Source organism: Triturus cristatus, chromosome 7 (assembly GCF_964204655.1).
Source record: "Triturus cristatus chromosome 7, aTriCri1.1, whole genome shotgun sequence".
NCBI classification, from domain to species: domain Eukaryota; kingdom Metazoa; phylum Chordata; class Amphibia; order Caudata; family Salamandridae; genus Triturus; species Triturus cristatus.
This window is the reverse complement of record NC_140590.1, coordinates 275845117-275862681: the sequence shown is the minus strand read 5'-3', so window position 1 is coordinate 275862681 and position 17565 is coordinate 275845117. Positions and strand designations below refer to the sequence as shown.

At 47.8% G+C, this 17565-nt stretch overlaps 1 protein-coding gene across 1 annotated transcript in view; it reads left to right on the top strand.

Moving 5' to 3' along the window:
• Positions 1 to 17565, top strand: part of LOC146809404 (bifunctional polynucleotide phosphatase/kinase-like) — a 104743-nt gene that overhangs the window by 35333 nt on the left and 51845 nt on the right. The window contains 3 exon segments of the mRNA XM_085616246.1: positions 486 to 534; positions 11457 to 11527; positions 14203 to 14295. Coding sequence (XP_085472372.1) covers positions 486 to 534; positions 11457 to 11527; positions 14203 to 14295 — 213 coding nt within the window.

Below are 17565 nucleotides of genomic sequence, written 5' to 3'. Positions count from 1 at the left end.
GTCACCATTACACACCAGCTTTGGCACGTGCGTCAGAGCCCGGCGTTTTTACATCGCAATGGCATTCGAGATCATCTTTGTTGCTGCACAGCCTTTTTACTGAACTACAAGAGATGAACTACTAGAAGTGGAAACCACCCTCAGCCAGGGACTCTCTGGTGGACATGCTAAGGGCGTATAGCTTATGTTTCGACCTAAAGTCTCATGAGTAGTTACTTGATGCTCCATAAGCCAGGCCTAACCAGTTTTGTAGTTTGTTAGTGAACGGAGGAATCCTCTTTTTCCCATGTCTCCAAATATTGACATCCACTGCCACACCATATCTCCCCGATCCTGATCCTTCTCAAACTCTGCCACTTTTAACACTGCCAACCATGGCATACTCTGAACACACGCTGTGTGATTGGTGTTCGATAAGCCCTTGGATGTCTGTGGATAGAAGGCAGTATGCAAGTTTTTTAAAATTGTTTTTCTCTTTTTCACAGGCCAATGCAGGAATTAAAGTGGACGTGGAGGGAAGTGTGTACGTTGGAGGTAAGCGAACCCTGTTGGTTGAGAGCGCCCTAGTGGATGAATGGACACGGTCTAGCATGCTTTAGCCGTTCTCTCATCTGCCTTCCACTTACCCCCAGACCTCAACCGCACAAACCCCTTATTAGAATCTAAACCAAATACTCGCATCTTCTAATGCCCATGTAAGTAATTGCCCCACTCCATTGCTTCTCCATCTAAGCATGTTAACATTTTAAATATTATATTTTAATGTATTTTTGCCATATGTGAGTGCTGTTGTGAGTGCAGACACACCAGTTCTAAAGACTGTGGTGTATTTGTCTGATACCATCAGTTTCTTCTGGGTGCTCCTGTAGGGGTTGGGACCGAGAGTGCACCTCACCGTGCAGATGCATGAGCAACCCATAGGGCAATACGTATAATGTGGTCACACCATTCATCTCAAAGCGGGCAGGGACAGACTCCGGCGGGAGGAATGAGGGCAAGAGCAGATAAGCTAAAGGTTAGTTGCGTTTTGTTGCTTTTTGCTCCTCTTTCTTGCCCATGTGAACCCCGATGATGAAGAACATGGTTGGTTCAGATTACTGACTTTGTGTTGCTCCGGAGATATGATCGCTACTATCCTTTTAGAAGATCTTTCCTCTCGTGGTTTTAATATATCTTTATTGAATTACTTTGGTTGTGTCTGAAAAACAGACTCCAAGAAACATGAAATCACAGGCTCACCCCACCCCATTGAACCCATTGACACACACTTGGTACAGTGACAATCAGCACAGGCTCCCCCACCCCTCAATCTGCCTCTTGTCCAAACCACTGGACTGCAATCTCTGCCTCCCCCTCGGGTTCAACAAGTGTATTCAGCAAGTTTTTCTTCAGCTGCAAGTCGTTCTCGCTCTCGTTTTTTAAGAGTACGCCAGCGCCCATAAAGAAACAAGTTCCTATTCTGTCTGTACTATCTATATCACACAAAAGTATTTTGAAAAAGCTAGTTGTTGTCAACCAGACCAATAGACAGTGACGTTCGCTGGTTGTCTGTTCTGGGCTAATACTGCTTTGTTTGACTATCTCTGCGGAGTGCCCACACAGGCGCTGCGTTCCCTCTTAATTCCCTTTTTTTGATCTGTCTCCATCTAAGCTCTCGATATCTCGAGCAAATTCCCACTAACCTAAGAACTGCTCCTACACTCTTGCAACTCAGAAAGAAAGTGAAGACTCCTCTCTTCAAAGAACACTAGCACTCTGTACTTTGGGACCTCCTGTGTAACCTGCCTCTTGTAGGTGTTCATGACTCATACTTTCGGGCTAACGGACTCTGTTAAGCTCTTCGTTGCTCCCTAGTTGGGTTTGCACATTGCTGGCATAATGCAGCACTTGCTGTCTATTCCGTGTCACTTTTTTCTGGCTTGCTCTCTGTTGCATTTCCTTTGTAGTTCCTCCTCAGCTTATGGCACTCACTTTTTGGTTTATGGTCTCTGGAGTTTGTCGAAGCCAGGCTTCCTCTTGGGTATTGTAGGAAAGGGCCTCTTTTGGACATTGTTAGCCCCCAGTTCCTGCCTGGAAAATGATGTAGGTTTGAATGGAAGTGCACAGGGTCCCCGCCAACTGGGTATTTTGTGCCAGTTCTCCTTACCTAAACTGTACCTTTTGTTTCCACAATTGACACCCCTTTACCTCACATATAAGTCCCCCACAAAAGGTACTCCTGATACCAAGGACCTTGTGGTTAAAGAGGGCCCCTAAGGGCTGCAGCAATTAATTGTGCCACTCTAAGAGCCCCCTTCACCAAGCACATGCACACTCTCACTGCAGTATGCGTGTCTTGGTGCAGACAAACCTGAAGAGTCAACATGGCACACATCTCTGTGTGCCAAGCCCGTAGACACTGCATGAGATATAGATAAAACACCCCTCTAGCAGGCCTTAGCCCCAAGGCACAGGTGCAGTGTATCTCCTGTGAGGGCATATCTGCATGAGCAGATATGCCACTGCCTTATCCTTGTCAATTCCTGGATATTATAAGTGACCAGGGAAGCCATAGTAAGTACATGGTCTGGACACACGTTATGATGGCTTCATATGAGATGTTTTGTACCAAACATCTCAGCATAATAAACCTGCACTGATTCCAGTGTCAGATTTATTAAACAATGCACACAGAGGACCCCTTAGAGGGCTCCCTGAAACCTACCAAACATTAATGAGCCAGCCTTCTACCACGAGTGTTCTGACCTCATGGGAAGAGTGCATGCGCACTCTGAGGCCGAGAACAATCTCTTTCCTTGGTGGAGGTCTTCATCCCTTCCCCATGTCAGGAAGAGCCATCCGTGGCAGGGAGCTTCAAAGGCCTTGCTTCCCTTGAAATGTGACCCCAGCCTCTCCTGTTAGAGGGGGCAGGCCCCCCTTCCTGTCCTCACCCCTTTTTTTGCAAGAGGACACACGGGAAAACATATAGGGCCCGATTCACAGAACTAACTTAAGACAAAATCCTGAACTTACTACCATTTTGGTATTCACAGAAGGCACTTACTCATTTTGGTATTCACAGAAGGCACTTACTCATTTCGGTATTCACAGAGGTTAGGAGTCCTAACTTTAGGACTCCTAAATGCCTTCTGTGAATACCGAAAGTCTTAAAATTAGGATTTTTCGCAGTTTAGTAGTAGTATAGTTAGGACTCCTAACTTTAGGACTCCTAAATGCCTTCTGTGAATACCGAAATTCTTAAAATTAGGATTTTTCTCAATTTAGTAGTCCTAAGTTTAGGACTCCTAACTTTAGGACTCCTAAATGCCTTCTGTGACTACCGAAAGCCTTAAAATTAGGATTTTTCTCAGTTTAGTAGTAGTATAGTTAGGACTCCTAACTTTAGGACTCCTAAATGCCTTCTGTGAATACAGAAATTCTTAAAATTAGGATTTTTCTCAATTTAGTAGTCCTAAATTTAGGACTCCTAACTTTAGGACTCCTAAATGCCTTCTGTGACTACCGAAAGCCTTAAAATTAGGATTTTTCTCAGTTTAGTAGTAGTATAGTTAGGACTCCTAACTTTAGGACTCCTAAATGCCTTCTGTGAATACCGAAATTCTTAAAATTAGGATTTTTCTCAATTTAGTAGTCCTAAGTTTAGATTTAGGACTACTAAATTGAGAAAAATCCTAATTTTAAGAATTTCGGTATTCACAGAAGGCATTTAGGAGTCCTAAAGTAAGGAGTCCTAACTATACTACTACTAAACTGAGAAAAATCCTAATTTTAAGACTTTCGGTATTCACAGAAGGCATTTAGGAGTCCTAAAGTTAGGACTCCTAACTTCTGTGAATACCGAAATGAGTAAGTGCCTTCTGTGAATACCAAAATGGTAGTAAGTTTAGGATTTTGTCTTAAGTTAGTTCTGTGAATCGGGCCCATAAAGAATAGGAGGTGTACCCCCCTCTGCCAACTCAACCCCTTAGGTGCTGGAGGCGAGCTGAAGTACACTTTTCCGTGCCCACCATCTTGCATATGGTCGGACTCCTCTAATCAGGATCAGGGATGTGCTCAGCCCCCACATGGGATGAGCATTTAGAGGGCATAGTCACCTTTAAGGTAGGTAGCCCATTGGCTACTGCCTGGCACTCCCTTTAAATGCCCCTAAATGCAGTATTTAGCTGGCTCAGATGAGGAGCTTGCTCTCAAACAACTAGCCAAGAGGGCAGATTTAGAAGCCCAACTCCTAGCTATAGAAAGAAAGAGAAAAGAGATTGGCCTACGACCCATCTCTGGTGGCAGCACATTCATAAATAGGGAGAGAGTAGATTCTTTTGACCCTAAAATATCACCGAGTGTTTCATTGCTTATGAGAGGGCCTGTCTTGGCAGACAGGTCCACAGGAAGCTGTGGAGTGCTATCCTGTGGGAAATCTTCTCAGGAAAGTGCAGAGATAGACTCCTGCCACTCAATGAGAACAAGGCTGACTCCTGTGACCTCATGAAGGGTGCCCTAATTAAGGTCTTTATATTCCCCACTGAGGCGTATAGGATCAGATTCAGGGAGGCTTGAAAAACCCAGAGCCAGACCTGGGTGGATTTTGTAGACTACTCAGTGAAGTCACTAGGAGGTTGGTTAGAAGGTAATATTGTGCATGACTTTGAATGGGCTTTATAATTTGAAAATGAAGTAGCATCTTTTAAGTAATTGTTACCAAGAAAGGCTACATCAATTCCCGGTAGACCTAGGTCCACTTTCTCCTCAATAGTTGGGTAAGAAGGCTGACCACTGGTGACCAAGACTACCACTGGTGGAGGGAGACCACAAGAGAGGCCAAAAAGCCTGAGTAGACTCTAGTAGGGAATGTGGACATAGCCACCTTAGCTGTCTGGCTCACTAACATGGAAAACATACAGACAGCATCCTGTTATTAATGGGGTTATGATGGAAGCCTTGATAGACATTGGTGCCAGAATTAGCATGAAACACATGTGGAAGGTGTGTGGAGTGACCCACAGGTTCACTATCCCCTACCGCCCACCGTGTAATGGCCTTGTTGAAAGATTTAACAAGACCATGAAAGGCATGATTGGTGGACTCCTGAAAAACACAAAAGGAGATGTATGTCTTCCAAGCCTGCTTCTTGCCTACAGGCAAGTGGCCCAGAAGGGAGTGGGGTCCTCCCCATTTGACATTGTATTTGGTCATCCTGTCTGGGGACCACTGTGCCTTGTGAAGGAGAGATGGAAGAAACATCTTGTTGAGCTGTAGCAAGACATAGTGGACTATGTGCTTGGCCTCCGCTCCAGGATCGCAGAATATATGGAGAAAGCAAGTAAAATCCTTGAGGCCAGATTAGCGCTCTATAAGCAACGGTATGACCAAAAGGCTGCTATGGTTGAGTTCCAGCTAGGTCAGAAGGTGTGGGTTTTGGAGCCAGTGGCTCCTAGGGCTCTCCAAGACAAGTGGAGTGGACCCTACCCTATCCTAGAAAGAAAAGGAGATGTCACCTATCTGGTGGACCTTGGCTCTGAAAGGAACCCCAAGAGAGTCATCCACGTCAACCCTTAACCCCTACTATGACAGGGCATGTATGACCATGCTCATGGTTACAAATGAGCATCAGGAAGCAGAGAGGGAACCTCTCCCCGGCCTCCTGTCCTACAAAGATGGGTCAGTGAAAGAAGTGGTCTTATCAGACACCCTCACTTCCCACCAGCAGACTGATTTCAAGCAAGTCTTAAATCAGTTTGCTGAGCGCTTCTATTTGGCCCCTGTGCAGGCTACCTGGTGTAACCATGATTTGGACACAGGTGAAAGCCTACCTGTCAAGAATAAAATGTACAGGCAGTCTGATCATGTGAAAGAGAGCATCAAAGCTGAAGTAAGCATGATGCTGGAATCTGTAGTCATAGAGCTATCTGAGAGCCCCTGCGCCAGCCAAGTTGTCTTAGTCCCCAAGCCTCATACCCAGGGTGGGAGGAAAACAAATTGGGTAATGGGTGGACTATAGGGGTCTCAATGCTGTCACCAAACCAGTGCACACCCAATTTCAGGGACAGATGAACTTATTGACAGGTTGGGAGCAGCCAAGTATCTGAGTACCTTTGATCTCACATCAGGGTACTGGCAGATAGGTCTGAACCCTAGGAGCAAAATAAACATCTGCATTTTTAACCCCAGCTAGGCATTATCAGTTCACTGTGATGCCCTTTGGTTTGAAAAATACGCCTGCCACTTCTCAAAGGTTGGTGAACAAAGTCCTTGATGGATTGGAATCCTTTCATGCGGTAGATCTAGATGATATTGCTCTCTTTACCTCCACATTGCAGGATCACCTGATTCCCCTTGGGAAAATCATAGAGGCTAGAGGCTCTGAGAAGTGCGGGCCTCACTACCGAGACATGCAAGTGCACCTAGGACAGGGAAAGGTATACTTGGGTCACCTTGTTAGTGGAGGCTAAGTTCAACCTTTACAGCCCAAGATCCAGACCATTCTATACTGGGTGGCTCCAACTGTCCGGACTCAAGTCTTGGCCTTCCTTGGCTGGACTAGGTACTATTGGAGGTTTGTAAGAGATTATAGCACCATTGTGGCACCCCTCAGAGACCTGGGGAACTGAACTTTCACCTGGAGAAAAACAACAACAACACCACCACCACCCTGCTCGACAACCCCGCCAACCTCGGATTCAAGCAACTGGTGGACACGCCCACCCACCTCTTCGGCCACACGCTCGACCCCATCTTCTCCGCCAGCAACCATGTCTCCTTCAGCCACTTCACCGGACTACTCTGGACTGACCACAGCTGCGTCCACTTCACCTTCAAGAAGACTACATCCCACCACCACACGCAACAGATCCCCCGCAGATGCTGGAGCAAAGTCACCGCAGACCAGCCAACCACATCACTGAGCCAGAACCCACCTGTCGACACCCCTGACACCAACGACGCAGCACACAATCTCGCACAGTGGATCACCAACTGCGCCGACGACCTCGCTCCACTGAAGAACCCCCCAGGCAAGACCGGCAACAGAAAAAACCTCATGGTTCACAGACGCCCTCAAAGTCACAAAAAAATCATGCCGAACCCTCGAAAAAACCTGCCAGCACGAACAGACATCAGAAAACATGACAGCCCTCAAGAGCGCCACCCGCGAATACCAACAGATGATCCGCACCACCAAAAGGACATCGTTCAAAGAGCGGCTGGACAACAACACCCACAACAGCAAGGAACTCTTCAGCATCATCAAAGAGCTCTCCAACCCCAGCGCCAGCAACAACGACATCACACCATCGCAAGACCTCTGCAACTCCCTCGCCACGTTCTTCCACCGCAAAATCGCAGATATACATGACAGTTTCGGACCCCAGACTCCGCCTCCAGCCACCAAACCAACGACCCCCAACACCACCCTCAGCGCATGGACCCCCATCAGCACTGAAGACACCACCCATGTCATGAACACTATCCACTCTGGCTCCCCCTCCGACCCATGCCCTCATCATATCTTCAACAAAGCCGACACCATCATCGCACCCCACCTCCGGAACATCATAAACTGCTCCGTCACGTCAGCCACCTTCCCTGAGAGCTGGAAACACGCAGAGATCAACGCCCTTCTGAAGAAACCCACAGCGGACCCCAAAGACCTCAAGAACTTCTGCCCCATCTCTCTTCTCCCCTTCCCGGCTAAAGTCATCGAGAAGACCGTCAACAAACAGCTGACTGGATTTCTCGAGGTAAACCACTCGCTCGACCAATCCCAGTCCGGATTTCGAGCCAACCACAGCACCGAGACCGCCCTCATCGCAGCCACTGATGACATCAGGACCCTGATGGACAACGGAGAAACAGCCGCTCTCATCCTCCTGGACCTCTCGGCAGCCTTTGCTACCGTTTGCCACCGCACCCTAATAACCCGCCTCTACAACACTGGGATCCAAGGAAAGGCCCTGGACTGGATCACCTCATTCCTCTCCGGCAGAACCCAGAGAGTCCGCCTCCCCCCCGAAATCATCTGCGGCGTACCCCAGGGCTCCTCGCTCAGCCCTACCCTCTTCAATATCTACATGAGCCCCCTCGCCACCATCGCACGCAAACACAACATCAACATCATCTCCTACGCCGACGACACCCAACTGATACTCTCCTTCACCAAAGACCCAGCCGCCGCCAAAACCAACCTCCAGGAAGGAATGAGAGATGTCGCAGAATGGATGAAGCACAGCCGTCTGAAGCTCAACTCGGACACGACGGAGGTCCTCATCCTCGGACAATCCCCATCCGCCTGGGACGACTCCTGGTGGCCCACGGTGCTGGGCACCGCACCGACACCCACGGACCACGCACGCAACCTGGGATTCATCCTGGACTCATCCCTCACGATGACCAAGCAAGTCAACGCCGTCTCGTCCTCATGTTTCAACACCCTGCGCATGCTCCGAAAGATGTTCCGGTGGATCCCCACTGAAACAAGAAAGACGGTCACCCAGGCCCTCGTCACCAGCCATCTGGACTACGGGAACGCCCTATACGCAGGAACCACAGCCAAACTTCAGAAACGTCTTCAGCGCATACAGAACGCCTCTGCACGACTCATCCTCGACATCCCTCGCCACAGCCACATATCCGCCCACCTGAAAAACCTGCACTGGCTCCCAGTCAACAAGAGGATCACGTTCAGATTGCTCACCCGCGCACACAAAGCGCTCCACAACATGGGCCCCGAATACCTCAACAACCGCCTCTCGTTCTACACCCCCAGCCGCCAGCTCCGCTCCGCCAGCCTCGCCAGGGTCCCACGGATTCACAGAACCACCGCCGGAGGAGGATCGTTCTCCTACCTGGCAGCCAAGACATGGAACTCCCTCCCCGCACACCTACAACTGACCCAGGACCATCTCACCTTCAGGAAACACCTCAAGACCTGGCTATTCAAGCAGTAGCAGCACCCCCCACCCCCTCCCTTCAACGCCTTGAGACCCGCACGGGTGAGTAGCGCGCTCTATAAATGTTATTGATTGATTGATTGATTGATTGATTGACCTCCAAAAGAATGCCCAAAAAGGTGATCTGGACAGTGAGCTGTCAAAAAGCTTTTGAAACTAGGAAGGAAGCAACATGCTCTGCACCTGTTCTGAGAGCTCCAGATAATGCCAAACAATTCATTCTGCAGACTGACGCCTCTCAACATGGGATAGGAGCGGTCCTATCCCAAATAAATGACCACGGTGAAGACCAGCCAGTGACATTCATTAGCAGAAGGCTACTGTAGGAATCTCCTTCCCTAAACGGTACCTTTTATTTCCACAATTGGCACCCCTTTAGCTCACATATAAGTCCCACGTATAAGGTATACCTGGTCCCACATACCTTGCGGTTAAAGAGGGTCTTATAGGGCTGCAGCACAAATTGTGCTACCATAAGGGACCCCTCAACAAGCACATGCACACTGCCACAGCAGCCTGCGTGACTTGATGCAGACAAAACTGAAGAGTCGACATGGCACACATCCCTGTGTGCCATGCCCATAGACACTGAATGAGATATAGGTAAGACACCCCTCTAACAGGCCTTAGCCCTAAGGCAGGGTGCACTAGATCTCCTGTGAGGGCATATCTGCATGAGCAGATATTCCCATGCAATATACTTGTCAATTCCTGGATAGTGTAAGTGACCAGGGAAGCCATAGTAAGTACATGGGCTGGACACTCGTCATTACGAGTTTCCCAGCTCCTTGGTGGCTTCACTGAAATATGGGTTGGTACCAAACATCTCAGCATAATAAACCTGCACTGATTCCAGTGTCAGGTTTATCAAAAAGTGCACACACAGGACCCCGTAGAGAGTTCGGTTCTCTGAAACCCACCAATCCTTAGTGTGGTCACAGTCTAGGCTGTGCCAGCCTGCTACCACCAGACAGTGTTCTGACCTCATGGGGAAAGTGCCTGCGCACTCTGAGACCGAGAACAATGCCTTTCCTGGGTGGAGGTGTTCATGCCTTGCCCTGGTCAGTAAGAGCCATCCGTTGCTGGGAGCTTCAAAGGCCTTGCCGCCTTTTTAATGCAACCCCAGCCTCTTCTATTAAAGGAAGCAGGACCCCTTCCTGTCCTCACCTCCTTTTTGTCGGAAGGACAGGTGCGTAAACATAGACGGAATTGGAGGATTGCCCCCTCAGGTGCTGTAAGCGAGGTGAAGTACACTTTTCAGTGCCCACCACCTTGAAGATGGTGGGACTCCTCTAATCAGGTATATGCCCATCCCCCACATTGGGTGAGCATTTAGAGGGCGTAGTCACCCTTAAGGTAAGTAGTCAATTGGCTACTACACAGCACTCCCTTTAAATGCCCCATAAAGGTAGTATTTAAGTGGCCCCCCTGAACTTCAGTTCTTAATGACCTAGGAAGAGCCAGGCACCACAGAGTCGCACCAGCAGAGAAGGCTGCAGAAACCAACTAACTTGGCCCCAGCCCTAATTTCCTGTCTTCAGCCCTCGTCGATCCTGCACCAAAAGATGACTCATCCTGCAGCCCAGTGACCTCCAAAACCCTGGGAGGACTGAACTGACTTCAACAAAGATCAAGACTACTGAGAAAAGTGGACCTGTTCACCAAGCGACCATCTTCAAATTAAAGACCCTGTAACCTAAAGAACCGAAAAGCCTGCCCCTGGTTCCACCTCTGCACCCGTAGCCTCCAGCCCGAGTCCAAGTGGCCCAATGGTTCCATCAAGATTCCCCAGCATTCCAGAGCCTGAGTCCACTGTGATCTGACCTCTTCTGGACTCTTCAACGTCAACTGCAGCCTGGGCAGCGAGACCCTCCCCCGCCGCGACCTGCTCCGGTAAGCTGTTTCAACGCCTGAAGACTGGCCCCCCAAAGCCGCTGCTTCTCACCTGTAATCAGCCTCTGAACGATTGCCCTAATCCCCATTGATTTGTATTGGGCACCCGACCTTGAACTTGCACCCTGCAACCGGGTGCCCCTGTGCTGCTGGTGGTGCACTGTTGCCGCTGAACCGAACCTTTCCCAATACTTACCTTAACTTCTGAAGGCTGGTCTTGTAAGTCAATGTTATCTCTATGTATGCTGAATGTTTTCTAAATATTATTCCTATAAATTGGTGTGGGATTTATTCATTGAGTGGTTTCTCATTTATTGCCACTGTGTGAACAACAAATGCTTAACACTGTCCTCTGATAAGCCTATCTGCTCGCCCACACTACCACAAAAGAGAGCATTAGTATTATCTACTTTAGCCTCAGCAAAACCTCTGGGGATCCACTGGACTCTCTGCACACTATACATCATTTTGGTATAGTATATAGAGAGCCAGCTTCCTACAGTTATGTTCACTCCTATTTGTGATCTTAGATGTTTGCTCTCATGCTTTATGCATTTCACTTTGTGGTTCCACACTTATTTCCATTGAATATGTTTCATTTTCTCAATTTCTGTTTTCCAGATGCTGCTGGACGCCCAGCCAACTGGGCTCCCGGCCAGAAGAAAAAGGATTTCTCCTGCAGTGACCGACTGGTAAGAGCCAATCAAGCGGTGTGGAGAAACCATACCTTGCATTGGTGGATATTTTCAGAAGCGTGCGAAAGCTCATGGATAGTCTGGGTATATGAAGATTGATTCCGTTCCTTCTCCAAATGTGGTGAGATTTAGGGGCTGTGTCCAGGTTCTGAAGGGAATACAGTGTTTGGGTCCAAGTTAAGGAGAGATACAGGGGCTTGTGTTTAGGTTACGGGGAGATCCATGTGCTGTGTCCAGAGTTCAGAAAGATTGAGGTGCCATGTCCAGAGAACTACAGGGGCTATGTCCGGAGAACGGTGAGATACAGGTGCCGGATACAGAGAGATATCGGGGCTGTGTCCAGAGTACGGTGAGATACAGGTGCCGGATATAGGGGCTGTGTCCAGAGTACAGAGAGATACTCGGCTGGGCCCAGGGCAGGGAGAGATACAGTGCTGTGTTCATTGGCCTGTCTGTGTGTTCAGTGCCCACTCAGTTTTGGCAAAGCCCTAATGCTTTATGCTTGGCCTTATTATTGGTCGAAAGGTATGTAAACAGGTCAGTTGCTGCAAGGTAAGTATCTCCTGTTTAACACTGCAGGGATGGACAGTCAGGGTGGTGACAGGCCCTCCAGGTCTTAAGTTTGGGGGTCCCATAAAGTTTACGATCTGATGAAGGTGCAATGTTCACAGTTCAGGAGAGGGTTTGCGGAGGGATGGCGGGATTCACGAGCGAGCTTCAGACAGTTTGTTTTACTGATTCTCTCTTCTAGTAATATCATTGCAGTTACTGCGTTTATTTTAACAAAACCTCAAAGATAAAGTCCTGAATATTGGAGGCCCCTTGAGCACTAGGAATGAATACTGTCTCAACTTGGAGATCCCACCGTGCATGAAAAGCTATGCCTGAAAAAGAACATCTCCTTCAGCAGTGAAACGTTCAGCCTGTGCCCAGTTACATCTGTCTGGCTTCCTGTTTCACCTTCTTTTGCAAGACCCCAGGACTTCCATCTTATCAACCCTTTTCCTGAACAGCTCAACTTCCCCATCCCTTTATAGCCGTAATATACCATTATGTATTCAGGATTACAGCAACAAGAGTACATGTTGTGTTCTTCTCATTTCTCCATAAAGCATATCCTTACCTTTATGGCAAGGTACTTGTTTTTTAAGTACCCCCTCGCAAAAGTGATAACTTAATAAATCCCATAATGCTAGTTTAACCAAGTGTAGTTGCTGCCCATAGACCCACCTAAATTCCATGTTTAATCTGCAGCTGCAAAATGATTATTATTCTTACTTGATCCTTATGTCTACATCAATTTCCGTGGTGGTGTCTGTACAGTTGCCACTGGTGATTGTAAGTTTTCTTGTGGTCCAAGACAAATGTGAGGCATATACATTATGGAGTAGTGGTATACCAAATTCTAGCTCCCTAGTTTGATTCCTGTCTTTTACTCCTTCCTTTGTGATTGGGTGATAGATTGTAGTTTGTGTAAGTGAGGGATATTTCACAGCTTCATGTATGAGCAAGCGGCACTGTTCAGATTCCTCTGTTAGTCAAGAATATTTATCAGTGGCTTGTCTGAGACTGTAGTAGTTTTCATCCTTCTCTGTGTGATAGATAAAAGTCTTGTGTGTGTGTGTGTGTGTAAGCAATTTTTGAAGCTTCTTGTGAGCAATTCCTTTTCACCATTGTTTGAAAGTAGTAGAACCTAACACTTTCTTTTGTGAGTGACACCAGCACATGTGTGAACTTTACAGTGTCTTCCTTGTGGCACTAATAGATACTTTACAGCTTTATGAGTAAATGAGCGAAAACTTGCAACTTACTTTATATCTTCCTTTATGAGTGACACACACACACTTTACAAATTCCAGTGTCATCGAGGGATAGTTTACAGGTTCATGTGTGAGGAGCAATTCCCAATGTGCACAGTTAATACTTTTTAGCTTCCTATATGAGTGAGACACACACTTTGCAGGTTCCAGTGTCACTGAGGGATAGTTTACAGGTTTATGTGTACGTTGGGCCATTTTACATCATCATGTCGACGAGAAAAACATTACACCGTCTTTTAAGAGCAAAGGTAGTTCAAAACGGTTTGCACGAACCACGGGTTGTTTCCAGTGCCTTTTGTGACCAGAGAATAATGTATATCTTTCCTTGTGAGTGATGGCGTGTGGCTACCTAGTGAGTAGTGGATGCTTTAAAACTTACTGTATGTGTGAAGGATGCTTTACAACTTTCTGTGTGAGTGAAGTATGCTTTACAATTTCCTGTTTGAGTGAGGAATGCTTTACAAATTCCTGTACAGGTGAATGGATGCTTAACACATCCTGTGTGAGTGAGAGATCACTTACAAATTCCTGTGGGAGTGAAGGATGCTTTACAAATCATGTGTGAGTGTGGGACGCTTTACAAATTCCTATGTGAGTGAGGGATCCTTTTCAAATTCCTGTGTGAGTGGGGCATCCTGTACACATTCCTGTGTGAGTGAAGGATGTTTTACATTTTCATCTGTGCGTGGAGGAGCTCATATACATTACTTTGTAGGGGTCCTAAAATTGCTGTGTGAGTGAAGGTTGCTTTAAAATGTCCTATGTTGGTGGAGGATTCTTTTTCCGCTTGCTGTGAACAGTCTTGACCTCAATGTCTGTCTTTCTAAGCCTTCTTCCGTTCCTTTCATCTAGTTCGCCATGAATATCGGCTTGAAATTCGCTACTCCGGAGGAGTTTTTCCTTGGATGGAAAAAAGCGGAGTTCCATCTTCCCACTTTTGACCCTGTAAGTAAGCTGTCAGTCTTAGTCCCTGGTTACCAAGTCATCTACAACTGTTTGACCGGACATCTGAATCCAGGCTGATGGACAAAAGCAATAATGTGATAACCGAGTTTGGTGGTACTGGAAAAGGTAGAGATAAGTCAAGGGGAGAGACAGAATGAGCACAAGTGTCCTGCACCATTAGGGCCAGTATGTCCTTCCTGAGACTGGCCATCAGGGGGCAGAGTGGCATTGCTCGGTGTAGAATCTGTCAGAAAAGAATGGAGGCACTTACTCCTAAGGCTGTGCCAGGGCATCGAGAGACCACTGCCATGGAGACCACTGGAGCACCGTTTTAAGAGAGAGTGAGACTGTAGGCCGAGAGTTAGACCTTGGAGATGGAAAGAGACTAAAGAGAGATAGAGAGAGTGACATCTGCAAGAAGGAGAATAGCAAGCAAGGGAGAGGTAGAGGAGGGAGGAATGAATGGAGACTGTGAATTGAGATAGACAGGGAGGAGAGAGTGACAGATGCGAAGGAGGCTGACTTTTCCAAACAAGAACACAGTCCCCTACTTCTCTAACTAACATTCAATTCAATGTTCAATTGGTTCACATCTTTTCTCGAGGGCCGCCGACAAACGGTCTGGGCCTCTCCGAGCTCCGCCGAGATGCCGCCACTGGGAGTCGGTGTTCCACAGGGTTCTGTGTTGAGCCCGACTCTGTTTAACATCTTTATGACACCTTTGGCGGCACTGGTGGAGTCCTTTGGGGCCCGGATCGTATCCTACGCTGATGACACCCAACTGCTTTTCACGTGTGGGAAAGACCAGGCTTTTGATGGTGAGAACATCCGGGGCTGCTTGGAGATGGTTTTTGGCTGGTTCCAGCGGAACAGCCTTAAGGCAAACTCCAGTAAATCGGAGGTGTTATTTTTCGGCTGCTCTCTGGACCCCGATTGGCAGGCCTGGTGGCCATCAGGTATGGATTCCCCTGTCCGGGCATCGCTCGTGGCTAAGAATCTGGGAGTGAAGGTTGACAATAATTTGTCACTGAGCTCACACATTTCTGGCCTGGTGGGTACTTGCTTCGGCATGCTTAAGATGCTCCGGAAGTTCTTGCCTTTACTCACAGAAGAGCATAGAAAGATCACTGTGCAAGCCTTGATCGGCTCTAGATTGGACTACGCTAACGTCCTTTATGTAGGTCTTCCGGAATATCTGGTTCAGCGGCTGCAGGTTGTGCAGAACTCCGCGGCCCGGGCCATCTTTGGCCTTCATAGGCGAGCGAGAGCTTCGGGTCTGGTCCGATCGCTTCATTGGTTACCTATCCGGAAGCGGATTATGTTCAAAGTACTGACCCTGGCGCATAAAGCGCTCTTTGGCACCGGAGCAAAGTATCTACAGCAGAGAATGTCCTTCTACCGCCCAGTTAGATCTCTGCGGTCGGAATCTTTGTTTCTCGCGGTGGTTCCTCGGGTGAGGAAGACCCGCACGGGGGGTCGCTCTTTCAGTCTGAGGGCCCCTCAGTTGTGGAACTCTTTGCCTTTGGTCCTACGGTCCTCCTCTTCTCTCCTTTTGTTTAGGAAGAGCCTCAAGACGTGGCTTTTTAACCTTTAGGGTGTCTCTGTCTTTTTCTTTTGTTTGTTTTCTTGTTTTCTGGTTTTACTGAGCTGCCTCGATAAAGCGCCGGGACACTCCACGGAATAGCCGTGCGCTATAGAAATAAAAGCTTAACATAACATAACATAACATAACATTCTGCTTCAGGGTGGTAGGGTGGATTTCCCCTGGGTAGCTTGTTATAGGTGTGACATCCTGTCTAGGGGCCTTTTTCTCATTAACTCTGTTTATTTTCCTTTGGTGGCTCCTGGAGCCTGCTGGAGGTGCCGATTCTTTCTTGGTTTTGTTTGTCAGAGCTTTGCACTGATGACTGCAGGAGTCTGGGGAAAACCAAACAAGTAGCTTTGTTCTGAGTTAGGGTAGCTACTGCCTCCTCCACCCATGCAGTGACTGGCAATTATAGCAGCAAATTACAGTCCAGGCGCAAAGACTTTTTAACGGTATCCCTGTAGGGAGAATTCCTACCGCCTCTCCCCAATAAAAGGTCTCCCAGATTTCTTTAGTTGAACTTCCCTCCCCTCCTCATGTGCAGAACATGTATGAAGGGTGAATCTTAGTCTGAAGGGTGTGATTCAGGGAATACTCTGAATGGTGAGGTCCAGCTTTCCTCACCAAAACCTGTAGTACCTGGTGGGTCGGAGAAGCACCAGCCCCATTCCTTTATGCAGAGTAGGTTTGCCCAGGCTTGAGTGAACCGCCTCCTGCCCCCATTCACTTCCCTATGCTGTTGGCATCTCCTGTGGCAACAGTAACAGATACTTATGTCTGAACCCAAACCACATCTCACCGGAGACCAGTTCCAGCTGGTATGTCAGTGGATTAATGTCCAAAAGCCTGTGAAATCTGGACTTCCCTAGGAAGATGCACAGCTAGACGACTGGATGGGTTGTCAAGTTTGTGAACATAGCAGGTCCTCTGGTTGGCCCTGCTTCCTGCATTGACCATCAGAGGGATGTATGTGCTATGCTTGTCTGCCAGTACTGGGGTCATCGTATTTTATATAGACACCGACGTAAAAGGACATCAGACGCAAATTAGAATCTCTTAGGAGTGACCACACTGCCTGTAGACTAGGTCTTAGGCTGGGAGCCAGTGTGAAGGCATTGGAGCTGCGTCGTCGCCTGACGTAGCAATAGCTGGAGAGTCCGAACTGTCCAGAACGACGCATGCCAGCATCCCACACCTCCGGGCCAGAAGGATCCGGAGGCAGTCGCCCTTCACATGCTCATTGCGGGCCTAGTTCAGTTGGCTGGTGGAAGTTGCCCTGATACGGTCACGTTCTAACCCTGAAGGATCAGTTACCAGTTGAAACTTGTGCTCTGGTGACTGCAGCCCCTCAGCCCACCCCAGTCCTTCCTGTCACCTGTGCGCATCAGCCACCGAGTTTGTACCCACTTGTTTGACTAGTGCACTGTATCCGTCCCTAGTTTATTTATTCATGTTCGATTAATTAAAATTATTACATGTATGAACCGTTACATAAAAATAGGAGATAAAAACAAGTAACAATTTATTTTTTAGAAGTGCTGATAAATTGGTTCCGCTAGTGTTAAAACAGTTAAAATACAAATTGGTTGCGATTATCATGATCTTTAGAACACAATGTTCGAAAGGTTTTAGGATTTCAAGTATTAAAGTGCTGGGTGCTTGTTAGGAGACTCCTGGAACCTCCT